Source organism: Lithobates pipiens, unplaced genomic scaffold (genome assembly GCF_037356315.1).
Source record: "Lithobates pipiens isolate NorthernLeopardFrog02 unplaced genomic scaffold, aLitPip1_a1.2 Scaffold_13, whole genome shotgun sequence".
Taxonomy (NCBI): domain Eukaryota; kingdom Metazoa; phylum Chordata; class Amphibia; order Anura; family Ranidae; genus Lithobates; species Lithobates pipiens.
In genome coordinates, this window is record NW_027507718.1 from 335,996,583 (window position 1) to 336,010,413 (window position 13,831).

General features: G+C 38.9%; 1 protein-coding gene across 4 annotated transcripts in view; it reads right to left on the minus strand.

Moving 5' to 3' along the window:
• NR3C2 (nuclear receptor subfamily 3 group C member 2) overlaps nt 1-13,831 on the minus strand; it is a 488,739-nt gene that overhangs the window by 188,840 nt on the left and 286,068 nt on the right. For 3 of the 4 annotated variants that reach the window (XM_077477013.1, XM_077477016.1, XM_077477015.1), the window contains exon 3: nt 2,780-2,931. In XM_077477013.1, coding sequence (XP_077333139.1) covers nt 2,780-2,931 — 152 coding nt within the window. The remainder of the gene's footprint in view (nt 1-2,779; nt 2,932-13,831) is intronic. The other variant, XM_077477014.1, reaches the window with a different exon arrangement.

A 13,831-nucleotide genomic window follows, 5' to 3' on the forward strand; every position in this document is an offset into this window, starting at 1 on the left:
CACTTATCCTTTAAGGGCATGATGACTAAGGAAAAAAACGCTGTAGTGACCTTGATCTCCTAAGTAAATGTTTATTTTTCTGAATGGTTAATGCAGCCCTGTGTGCATATTTGTATGAGTATAACATAGGAATCTTAGATTGTAAGCTCATTGGGGGAAAGGACTGATGTGAATGCAAAGTTTGCATAAGCATTGCATAAGTATTGAGTTCTATATACAGTAAATGCCTGCAACAAATAAATACTAATGGTAGTCCCTGCTGCACATTCCCAATGCCTTGCTTGGACAGCAGATCACATGATGGTTGAGAGGTCATTTAATGCCTCTGGTTTAAAATTGGCAGGTTGATGTGAGAGACTTGCCCATAGGTTAATTTTAAGTGAAACCGCTGAATCATTTAATTTTCTGTCTTGTGTTTCTGTTTTTATATTATTTTGTATACATAAATATTTAAATATTGGTTTTGTATATTTAACCTTACGTTTTTTATGCCCAGGAATAAAAATCAAATGTTAAAAATTATTTACCTATAACTGGGTTGGCTGCCACTAGAGTTTTTGTTTGTATGACTTATGATTGCAATTATTATTGTATGACCTGTTGTATCCATGTGGTCAAATGTTTAACTCTACTGCTACTTATCTGCACTTTTGGGGCCACGTCCCTGTTGTTTTGATGTGTTATTGTGCATTTTATTCCTCCCCCTGTATCTTGTGACTTTATTCTTTGCATGTTCCTTTTATTAATAAAATATTTGAACAATTGTGCGGTAGAGCTTTCTTTTGGTGGTATTTGATCACCTCTGCGCTTTGCTTTTTTTACGCTATAAACAACTTTTTGCTATAATAAATATCCCCAAACAATATACAAAAAAACAAGTTTCTTCCTCAGTTTAGGCCGATATGTATTCTTTACATATTTTCTCTACATATTTTTGGTTAAAAAAAAAATCGCAATAAGCGTATATTGATTGGTTTGTGCAAAAGTTATAGCGTCTACAAAATAGGGCATAGATTTATGGCATTTTTATTATTATTATTTTTTTTACTAGTAATGGCGATGATCAGCGATTTCTATTGGAACTGCAACATTACGGTGGACAGATTGGACACTTTTCACACTATTTTGGAACCATTGACATTTATACAGCGATCAGAGCTATAAATAGCCATTGATTACTGTATAAATGTCACTGGTAGGGTAGGGGTTAACACTAGGGGGCAATCAAGGGGTTAAATGCGTGCCCTAGGGAGTGATTCTAACTGTGGGGGGATGGGACTGCCTGGGGGAGGAGACTGATTGTTGTTCCTAAGCAGATCGCTCTCCTCACCCCTGACAGGACAGAGATCTGTATGTTCACATTGACAGATCTCCATTCTCTCCTTCTCAGGAGCAATCGTGGGTAGCCGACGGCCACGCACACGCGCCCTATGCTCCTTAAAGCACCCGCTGTACAGCTACTGCGATTCGTGCAGGAGTGCCATTCTGCCGCCGTCAACAGACGGTGGGCTGTTGGCAAGTGGCCAAAGCCACAATTTGCACACAGAAATTAATATGCCATTTCATGATCCCAATCAGACAAACTCAGCTGTCTGCTACTGCTGTCTCATTAAATAAGCAATAGTGCCCTGTGAATGTTTTGCAATGTATTAGATGCTTACTAGTGAAAAAGTGATTGTATACATGTACATGTAGTAGAAAACACATACTAAACAAATTAAAAAACATACAAAAATATGAAATAAGTAAATGAAAGTTCAGCCAAAACTATTCAAATGAAAATTAGTTTGATTTGTTTTATGAGTTACCACAATAAAAATTAACAGCCAAATAAATATGCAAACATTATTTGTAATAACTGTCCCGTGAAAATTGATCACTGAAGAAAATGGATTCATGGTAGGAATTAGAGCTGCACGATTCTGGCTAAAATGAGAATCACCTTTTTTTGCTTAGAATAAAGATCACGATTCTCAGGTGTAACATAATTTTTTACATTATACAAAAAAAGGGCTTACTTTTTTTAATTCATTGAAGTGTATTTTTTCCCAAAAAATTTAGTTTGAAAGACAGCTGTGCAAATACGGTATGACATAAAATATTGCAACAACTGCCATTTTATTCTCTAGGGTCTCTGCTAAATATATATATATATATATATATATATATATATATATATATATATATATATATATGTGTATATATATATATATATATATATATATATATATATATATATATATATATATATAATGTTTGTAGAATGTCTAAGTAATTTTCTAGCAAAACATACTGATTTTAACTTGTAAGCAACTAATGTCAGAAAAAGGTTTAGTCTTTAAGTGGTTAAACTGACCTTATTTACAGACCGAAGTTCATTCCTTTAATCTAAAAGGACCAAATGATACTTTGTTTATAGTTATCCACCAGCACTGACAATGTTGATAAACATTTGAGTGTTTTTTTGACAGCTGAGTGAGCAGAGAACGGCTCTACACTTGTTACAGGAATGAATTGAGAACATGCTGGATTAAGATTGTGAGGGGGAGGTTGAATCAAGATTGCAATTTTTTAACAATTAATCGTGCAGCTCTAGTAGGCATTTAGATCAACAACAAAAGTGTTCACACCCTCCTCATACATTTTCAATGGATGATAGGGCCACTGCCCATGTTGGACAATGCATTTTACTGCAGACCAATGAACACTCAGCATGCTTCAAGAACACGTGAAACAACAAGAACACAGAAAATAGTAAAAAAAATATATAATCACCCACTTGAACATTTACCTTCCACAGCTCTTTTAAAAAAGACTTTGCAGCTTCCACATGTGACCACACCATAGTGGCATCCAGATGCCTCGTCTCCGCACACCAGACAAACTTTGGAAGGTCTCGATGATCCAGTTGACATAGTCCGGAGTGCAGAGCTAAAAGAAATAATGAAATATACACATTAGCTCCCAATGACACTCATAAATCATTTATGTATTAATGAAGAAATATATTTGTTTTAATGTTGCAATTTTTTCCTGTTGTATATATTGTCACCAACCCTCCTTTCCCTCCAAGACACAAGCACACACATGCTCTCCCATTTCAGAATGTAATGTCCTTACTTTTGCACAGTAAAAATTACAAAAAACACTTCAACATAATGGTTCAAAATTGGCATACAAGGTTAATGCAACATATAAACATGCTGTGTAACAAAATACAGTTTTTTCCTAGTTGCGCAGCCAGAGAAAAGCCATTGTTTACTAGCCTGAGACACATGCAATTATTTAATCCCATTAGGTAGAGCAGATGTCAGCAAGTAAAATAGTTGGTAGGACATCGGTCTGTCCTTGAACGTTTTGTGCAACACTAGGACCAGACATGATTCTTCTCCAGAGTAACAAGGTATAAATACAACAAAAGCTCTGTCCTCTTTTCTTCCCTGTAAAAGTAATAATTGGCTACTAGTCACTAATGGCTGCAGGTCAATCAGCAGCACTCAACAGTGTTTCTGTATAAAGACAATGTTTGCTACACAGTGATTTTTCCCTCCCAGGTCAATGCAAAGGCAGCTCAGAAGTAACTCACAGGCATCTTAAATGTATATCACATTTCTAGACTGCAAGTCAAATGCACCGAACAGCATTTGTCCAGCTACACAGAATTTTACTGTTTCTTTAATTGCTTTTTCTTTTTATAACTGGGGGATAGATGGCCAGTATAAACTGTTAGGTCAGGTTCACACTGGAACTGGCCACGGATTGCATAGGAGCGTTGTGCGCCCCTGTTCCCCATTCCAGGGATGAATCAGGGCCAAATCTATGCCTGAATTTGGCCCTGAAACTGAGCCAAAGACGCGCAGTGTGCTCCGCAGCCACAACGGAGATATGTGATCCGGCTCCATAGGGAGCCGGTCACATTCTCCTGCTATGCGAATTGGATGCGGGAAACCCATATCTAATTGGCATAGGTGTGAACCCGGCGTTAAAAAAATGTATTATTATTGATTTCACATTTCTTCTTACTCCTTTCACATTATTTTAAATAGTTTATTAAATAATTATTAAAGACTTCTGGGTATACATATTTCTATATAGCAACAATGATCCAGCCTGCAAATCACTGTTACTACAGTGATCTCCATTAGCTGTCAGGTCCTGTGCTGAGTTGCTGCCCTGTTGCACAGTGAACACTGGAGGTCACAGCACCAATCAGCACAAGCACCAATCAGAGATCCCTTTGCAGTCCTTGATAAATGCAAAGCGTTCTCTACCTGGATGAAGTGAAGAGGCCAGGTGGTGACATCACAATCACACCTTGTCTAGTAAGATAATGCTTTGCATTCAATGACAGAATGCAACATGATCTCTAAATGGCACACGTGCTGAGCAAGTGACCTTTTGTATTCAATATGCAGCAAGGCAGCCACTTGGCACAGGACCCAGAAGCTGGCGGAGACCACTGTAGTAGCAGTGCATACTACAGTGATCTCCAGCTTCTAGAAGGACCTGCTAGTCATGGTATATGCACAGTTATATTGATCCAAGGTGGACCGATGTAACTATGTAAAAACATCCATGCTTGGAACTAATCTTTAAATAAGTTCGATAGACTGTGATACACTGATTAATGTACAAGCTGCAAGGAAGAAAAACTGCATATCTAACATTTCATACTTGCAAATAGCATAATTTTTGAAGCCAATTTATTTGGAGGGCAAACTAGGGCCCTTTGCATGGCCAAACTATAGTGCAGATCATGCTATAAATCACTATGATATATTTGTTTTTGTTTTTATTGTGATACATAACAAATTATAAAATATTTGTTTCATACATGCAAAGAATTTTAAGTGAGTTTTCTGAAATTAAGATTCAGCATCAGACGTACAAGGGCGATCAGTAGAAAAAAGAATTATGAATTTCATGGTGTCACGTGTAGATCCTTTGATGCTGCTTGTGACAGCCTTCTATTCAAGTATGTATTCCTAACTCACATACGGTATCTCACAAAAGTGAGTACACCCCTCACATTTTTGTAAAAATTTTATTAGATCTTTTCATGTGACAACACTGAATAAATGACACTTTGCTACAATGTAAAGTAGTGAGTGTACAGCTTGTATGACAGTGTAAATATACTGTCCCCTTTAAAATAACTCAACACACAGCTGTTAATGTCTAAACCGTTGGCAACAAAAGTGAGTATACCCCTAAGTGAAAATGTCCAAATTGGGCCTAATTTGCCATTTTCCCTCCCCAGTGTAATGTGACGCATTAGTGTTACAATGTCTCAGGTGTGAATGGGGAGCAGGTGTGTTAAATTTGGTGTTATCACTCTCACTCTCTCATACTGGTCTCTGGAAATTTAACCTCATGGCAAAGAACTCTCTGAGGATCTGAAAAAAAGAATTGTTGCTGTATATAAACTTGACCTAGGCAATAAGATTTCCAAGACCCTGAAACTGAGCTGCAGCACGGTTGCCAAGACCATACAGCAGTTTAACAGGACAGGTTCCACTCAGAACAGGCCTCGTCATGGTCAACCAAAGAGGTTGAGCGCATGTGCTCAGTGTCATATCCAGAGGTTGTCTTTGGGAAATAGATGTATGAGTGCTGCCAGCATTGCTGCAGAAGTTGAAGGGGTGAGGGGTCAGCCTGTCAGTGCTCAGACCATATGCCACACACTGCATCAATTTGGTCTGAATGTCTGTTGTCTCAGAATGAAGCCTCTTCTAAAGATGATGCACAAGAAAGCCTGCAAACAGTTTGCTGAAGACAAGCAGACTAATGACATAGATTACTGGAATCATGTCCTGTGGACTGATGAGACCAAGATAAACTTATTTGGTTCAGATGGTGTCAAGCGTGTGTGGTGGCAACCAGGTGAGGAGTACAAAGAAAAGTGTGTCTTGCCTACAGTCAAGCATGGTGGTGGGAGTGTCATGGTCTGGGGCTGCATGAGTGCTGCCGACACTGGGGAGCTACAGTTTATTGAGGGAACCATGAATGCCGAAATGTACTATGACATTGTGAAGCTAAGCATGATCCCCTCCCTTTGGGGACTGGGCCAAAGGGCTGTATTCCAACATGATAATGACCCCAAACACACTTCCAAGACAACCACTGCCTTGTTAAAGAAGCTGAGGGTAAAGGTGATGAATTAGACAAGCATGTCTCCAGATCTAAACCCTATTGAGCATCTGGGGAGTTTTCTCAAACAGAAGGTGGAGGAGCGCAAGGTCTCCAACATCCACCAGCTCTGTGATGTCATCATGGAGGAGTGGAAGAGGAGTCCACTGGCAACCTCTGAAGCTCTGGTGAACTTCATGACCAAAAGGGTTAAGGCAGTGCTGTAAAATAATGGTGGCCAGACAAAATATTGACACTTTGAACCCAATTTGGACATTTTCACGTAGGGGTGTACTCACTTTTGCTACCAGTGGTTTAGACATTAATGGCTGTGTGTTGAGTTATTTTGAGGTGACAGAAAACATACACTGTTATACAAGCTGTACACTCACTACTTTACATTGTACCAAAGTGTCATTTCTTCAGTGTTGTGACATGAAAATATATAATAAAATATTTACAGAAATGTGAGGGGTGTACTCACTTTTGTGAAATACTGTAAGTGCCTTTCATTGCCACTTCCAAATCTCTAAATTTGTTTTTTTGCTGCTATGATCGAACTTCCTGTTAGAGGATGGCTACCTTTGTTCTCTATAAACTGTGAACAATGGGATTTGTAGTGTGCATGCAGCACACTGGCACACTAGTGTACACTGCTCATTTCAAACAAAGGTGAGGGAGAAAAAGCAGAAATCACAGTAAGGGCTCTCTCAAACAAGCAGTAATGTTTACCGCCTTTTAATAAGAGATCTGTGGAAGATGGCAGAAGTTTTTTGGAAAATGTATAGCAACAACTCTACGGCCACCTCCCGTCGCTTTTTTTTTTTTTTTTTACTTTTTTTATACTGCCAAACAGCAATTTTTCAAAAAGCAAAGCATCACGGCTGCTGCATGTTTACATCCCTGTCAGCCTGTAATGTTAGAATTCCAGCGGACAACCAGTGGGTGGTAAAACTGCCACCTGTTTTTACCACCGCCAGAGTGAAAGAGCCATAAGAAACAATTCATGAAAAATAGACTACAGCACTTTTGTAACAAGTATTCAATGGTTGTCTTATAAACATGTGTTTTATTATATGTTTTCCATAAGAATTATGGCAAAATTAGGTTGTTTGATTCTTAAAATTGTATTAAAATGTGTATAGCGGACCTATACTCAAACTGTATAGTAACAGAAGGGACATTTCCTGGGGAAAAACCGATAAGGCTTTTGGGAGTTCTGGTTACATGAAGGTATTTGGTATCAGGATTTTTGGTAACAGGGAAGATTAGCTAATTCAAACTCTGAGACCTCCATTCACCATAGATCAAGTGATCAACTACCTAGGTTTCTACCAATGTGGCCAGGCGTTCAAATAGTCAAACTTTTTGCGAATTGTTGCCATTTAATGTAATTGACAAAGGCTTTTATGAGTCTTTTTACCAACATAATTTAAACTGCCATTTATTATATCTGAATGTCAGCTGAGGTTGGGCACTTCTGCGTTACAGCGTGGAAATGCAATTACTATTTTATAACACCATCGAAACTACACTTCAACTTTAAATTCAGTCATTCTGTTCAAGAAAGCTGTTCTCTGCAAAACATGGATACACAGATGGCTTGAAATGAAATTCTCCTGCATCGAGTCTGCAGCATGCTGTCACATAAATTTCCAAACACTTCACTTGACCATGACTGAGGCAATCAAGATACGAATAGAATGCAGACTATCCACGGCAGACTATCTACAACAACTGAAAATGTGACGTAATAGAGTTATACATCTATAGTGCACATAAACAAATCAAAGTATGCTTTACTACGGCTCACAATGTCAAATCAAAAATATTATCAAACTGTATATTGCATAAAATAATTTGGTTTATGAGCTCAAAGCATTTTGTCTGTGCTTTCGCTATTCCATTTTATCTGAACAGCTGGATGATCTTTTTATTTTTTTCTCTCTTTTTTTTGTAACAGTTCCCACCAGGACCACCAGCCAAAAATGGATACTGGAAAAGGGATGGCTGGAAGGAATAGAATGATTATCGTCCCTCCCTGCACATCTGTCTAGGGCTGGTAAAGGACAAAACAGATGAATAAATAGGTTCTCAAACAAATGGGAGCTGGTTTACTAAAGGGTTTCAGAATGTTCACAACAAATTGTGTGAATATCCACTGTGATTACCCAATCATATGCAGAAGATATAAGTAAATGGGGATTTTCTAATCACATGATTGGATTATTGAGTTCTAATATATTTGTGTGAACATCCTCAAATCCTTTAGTAAATCAGTCACCGTACCTTGAAGCTGCATGTTTTGAGCAATTTAAGTTACAAGTTTATTGTACTACGAAACTTTACTAAGAAAAAATAACTACTTGAAAGCTATTTCTAGGACATGGATGATTAAAGAGACACTATTTAACAGTGCTGCACGGGGTCTCAATGGACCTTTCTATTGTCTCATTGACTAGAAAAATGAATATCTCATAATAGTTACTGTGAGCCTCCAGGTACACTAGCAGTATAGATAATACCGAAAAAGGATTTTCCTAAAGCTGGCCATACATGGATCAAAATTCTGCCAGTTTAGCAGGGACCAGACAAATTTCACTGCTTGTGTAGCCACGGTAGTAGAACAGAAATCGATCTATTGAGTGACTTCTGTTAAACCACCCTGTTGGTAAATTCCTGCTCAATCAGCACTGCGATCTATATATTGCTGTTTTTTTCCCATTTAGGCTGGATTCACACCTATGCAGTTTTAGTGCTTTTTGCATTTTGCAGATTTGCACTACAGTCTATTTAACATTGTTTTCTATGGAACACGTTCTGCAGTGCAAATCTGCAAAATGCAAAAAGCACTAAAAATGCATAGGTGTGAATCCAGCCTTAGGGAGAGCCACCCTATTTGTCCTGTTTACCATTATCATTAAGGGCCAGTTCACACCAGATGCAGTTTCGTGGGCTTTTTTTCTGCACTGAAAAATGCATGTACAGGGTTTTCCATGTATTCCAATGGCTTTAGTTCACACCATGCAGTCAGTTTCCGGTGCAGAAACTGACCGGAAACTGACTGGATAGTGTGAACTAGAGCCATCGGAATACATTGAAAACACTGTGCATGCATTCTGTGCAGAAAAAAAGTGCACGGAACTGAACGGAGTTGCGTCTGGTATGAACTAGCACTAAGGCTGGATTCACACCTATGCATTTTTTGTGATTTTTGCATTTTGCAGATTTGTACTACAATCCATTTAACATGGTTTCCTATTGAACACATTCTGTTGTGCAAATCTGCAAAATGCAACAATCACAAAAAATGCATAGTTGTGAATCCAGCCTAAAAGTGAAAATAAAAGAAAATCCAAAATCCCAGTAAGGCTGGATTCACACCAGTGCATTTTTAGTGCTTTTTGCATTTTGCAGATTTAACTACAGTCCATTTAACATGGTTTCCTATGGAACATATTCTGTAGTGCAAATTTGCAAAATGCAAAAAGCACTAAAAATGCATAGGTGTGAATCCAGCCTTATATAGAAAAAATCTTCAAACAGGGACACTAGATCTGGTGATCTGGGGGGCCCCAAAGGAATTCCCTTAATTTGCAGGAATTTCTTTTCACTTTCTGTGTGGGACAGCAATGGGACAGGAAGTAAAGAAAGGTAAATGTCCTCAATGTGACACAGATGACAAAAAAAGTAAAAAAATAAAGACGTTATAACCCTCCTTTACTCTATTCAAAATGGGAAAAAAAAAGTTTTGCCTAGTCTACTTCTAGCAGCCTAGTTCAACTTTAGGCTAATTTCAATAGTAATAATTAGGGGAATTCAGCACATAGAATAGGTATCTAAATAAAAAAAAATCATCTGAAAATTAATTTGTTGAGTAGGCTTGGGACAAGCACTATCCAAAAGGATAATACCATCATGAACACAATCTATGTAATCATCACCACCATCAAAGAATCAACCAAATTTCCAGTTTTTAGCATGTTTTGCATAAACGCCACAGCAAAGGGAGCACAAAATTAACTTGAAATTTGAAGATACCAAGTGACATCACTCTGTGTATAGACTATTGTGAATTTTAAAGGAAAAGTGTGGAATATCAAAAAATAAACATCCATATAACCTTTGTGTTCTAAGGCCGAGAATTAAGCAATCACATGACTGCTGATTGCTTAGTTTCTGGTCTTCACTGAGCAGAGTGTGGTAACTGGCAATCACAGACTCTCTACTCTGCCCCTCCAGTTCCCACTGGAGTGCTGGACTGTGGAGGGAGCGTGAGTGGCTGGCTCAGGCTCGCTGTTTTGAAAGTTGCAACTTTCAGAACTTGCATATATCAAATGATGATAAACATCTCATGTGTATGCTAAAGTACAGAAACTTGTGGCGCTTGCACAAGTATCTGTCTTACACTTTAGAAAGCCCCTGTACCCATATGGAGAGGACCTTTGGATTGTAGGCCTAATCTGTACATTTTTGTACAAGTCTAGATTTAGTTACTCCTCTCAATGCTAATTTATGTAATCTGTACAAGGAAGGGGGTTCATTTTGATGTCAGCAGGAGTCAGGGCCCCGATGTACAGCTTGGGTCCAGGATCCAGGGTGTCTCTGCAGGCATCATTTGAATACTGCCATGTACTGCCTATCACCACAAGGTATTCTACTTGCCAGGTTATGTAAATTAATTCAAAGTGAATTCTTAGCAAAATAAAGCAGGATGACATGGATGGATGGGGGCACTTGCGTTGAATATTAAAAATTAATTAAATATTGTTTTTGGTTTGTGATGCTCAGGTGCAGTGTAGTTCCATTTTAAGGACATACCTTACAGATCTAGTTGCACTCTTAGTGGTGACAAAAAAAGTGCCCAATACACTATATTAATTATATTACTGGAATACATACATTTTTAAGTAAAAAAAAAATTGATATAAATGCTTACAAGTCACTTCTTGTTGATATATTAAGCAGACACAAACAGGGAACATTCAATAAAAAATTACATAATCTTATATTCCTAAAGGAGATTAGTGTAGATCTGATCATGACACAAATGTAGGTTATACCAGAGTCACATAAATTACACACTTAGCTGTGGAAAAGCTATGTTCTCCTTGAGCTGCTAATAATGTCATAGAAATCTAGTAGCAAAATGTAAATCTTGTGTTAGTAGTCATAGATTTGCTTTATAAACTTTGAAGGAGTACTAGCCCTTCTATTAAAGAGGAAGTAAACCCTGATGGGTTTACTTTCTCTTTTTTTCCCTGCAAAGGTAAAGCATAATGGACTACTATGCATCGCATAGTAGCTCATTATGTGTCACTTACCTGACACAGGAGCCAGCGAAGTCGCCGCTGATCCCTGTAGTCCGCCGCATCCATGTTGCTGGTGGTGTCTCGCAGCTCCGACGAATCAGAGCGGCGAAGCCGCGATGACGTCACTCCCGCGCATGCGCACGGGAGTCGCGTCTCGCAGCTCCGCCGCTGCCACTCGGCGAAGCCGCGATGACGTCACTCCCGCGCATGCGCACGGGAGTCGACAAATTTGGCAAATCCATTCATGGATTTGCCGCATTTAGTGCGCCTGCGCGCCGCTGTCTACGGCGCATGCGCCGTAGACAGCGGTGCCCATTTTCGGGCAAATATCTCCTAAACCATATAGGTTTAGGAGATATTGCTTGGACCTACAGGTAAGCCTTAATCTAGGCTTACCTGTAGGTCCAAGTTGTTTGGAAGGGTTTACTTCCTCTTTAATTTCAGAACACTACACAAAAATGCTGCTAACAAATATATCACTGAGCGGGCTTATTTTTCATAGTTATGCAACAGTTAGGGGTTATGCACACAGGATGTTTAAAAAACACTAGCGCTGCTGCCAGGAAAAAGCAGCATTAAAGCGCGCTGTTAGCCGCATTTTAGAAGTTTATTGGCACTTTTTTGGCGTTAGCAGTTTTTGGCTTTTTTTCACTCCCTATCATTTAAAAATGCCAAAACGTGACTAACCCCGGCTAACAGCGTTTTACAGCTCGTTTTTACTGCTCCTGGAAGCAGGCTGTTATTTTTTTCTACTGCTCCCCCCGCTTATGCCTCCAAATGCCTCTAATGCCTTGTACACATGGCCGGACATTCTGACCACAAAATCCGTCTGATTTTTTCCGACGGATTTTGTCTGAAACTGGTGTTGCATACACACGGTTGGACAAAGTTGTCGGAAAATCCGATCATTCGGAACGTAATGATGTTCGTTTGTTCCGACGAGACTACGTTGAGGCTAGTAGCCAATAGCTTTGGTCTCGTAAATTTGATCTGAGCTTGCGTGGCACTTTGTCCGATTGGAATTCTCCTCAAACGATCAGAAAAAGTCTGATCAGAATTTTTTTATGGAAAATTTGAGATCCTGCTCTCAAATTTTTTCCGTCTGAATTTCTGACAGAAAAAGTCAGATAGAGCCCACACACAATCGGATTTTCCGACAATATAACCGGACCTTTTCCGTCTGAATTTCCAACCGTAAGTACAGGGCATTACAGTTTATATGTGCATGGACACGTAGGCTAACATGGAGGGGCGTTTAGAGGCAGTAAAAAAAAAACATCAGACACCCTCTAACAGCAGCCATAAAAATGTCCTGTGTGCATGAGCCCTAACATATAGCCACAACTGTTCTCTAATAAATATTTCTCTAAAAAAGCATGTTTGAATGGGAAAAATAGGAATAGGAAAGAACCATGCTAAAAAAAAATAAAAGCTCCCATCGTATTCATGTAATCAGTTCAGTTTTAGAACTATATTCCAAAATGTAGCTCAGCCACAACTGAAGAGGGATAGAGATGAGCCCGTCCGTGTACTTGCATGAAACCTTGAGCTAGCATTGCTATTATAGTTTCACACAAGTCACTGTGGGCCATGAGAGCACTATATCAGATGAATTTTATTCTCTCGACAATAGTCTCTACATGTTAATCAAAATCAGAACCTATATTACCAACCAACTTCCACTTTATTACATTACACAATTTTTTTTTTAAGGCTGGTTTACAGTGGTATTAACTCCTCCACTTTTATTTTCTTTTTAAATGGCCCCAGGTGGTTTATACCATGATGTGTTAGGATGCACAGCTATTAGCACTTTATGGCGGACTTACCTGGGAAATTAGGCCTTCCAGCGTTGAGCTATCACTGCTCCCAATGCTTCCATCTTTGCGGGGTCACACTCTCTGGCTTTCAATGGCTGGGCCTAGTGACATCAATCTTGCATATGCACAAGGGAGTCACCAAGAGTTAATTGCGCATATGAGACTGATGTCATCAGCCAGAGCTGATAGAAATATTTTCTTAAGGGCGCAGTTTCAGAACATTTTAAAGCTGTGAAGCAGCAATACTTTTTAAATTAAATGTTAAATAAAAGGGAAACTAAAAACGTTGGGTTTATTACCACTTTAATTCATATTTTAGGTAAACACTCATTGCAGTGATCAATGTGCTTTAGTACCATAATTGCTCATCTTACACTATAATACATTCTTTTTTTCCTGCAGCTCACAACCAATTTCCACCATTTAGCCCTCAATGAATAAGCCACTCAGACATGTTTACACCATGCCTCGCCAATGAATGTCACTTTTATCCTCTTTGCCAACCCCCCTGGTCATCAACAAAAAAAGTCGAAAAAGCGCTGGAGGCAACATCCAGTCCTTTACTTGGAA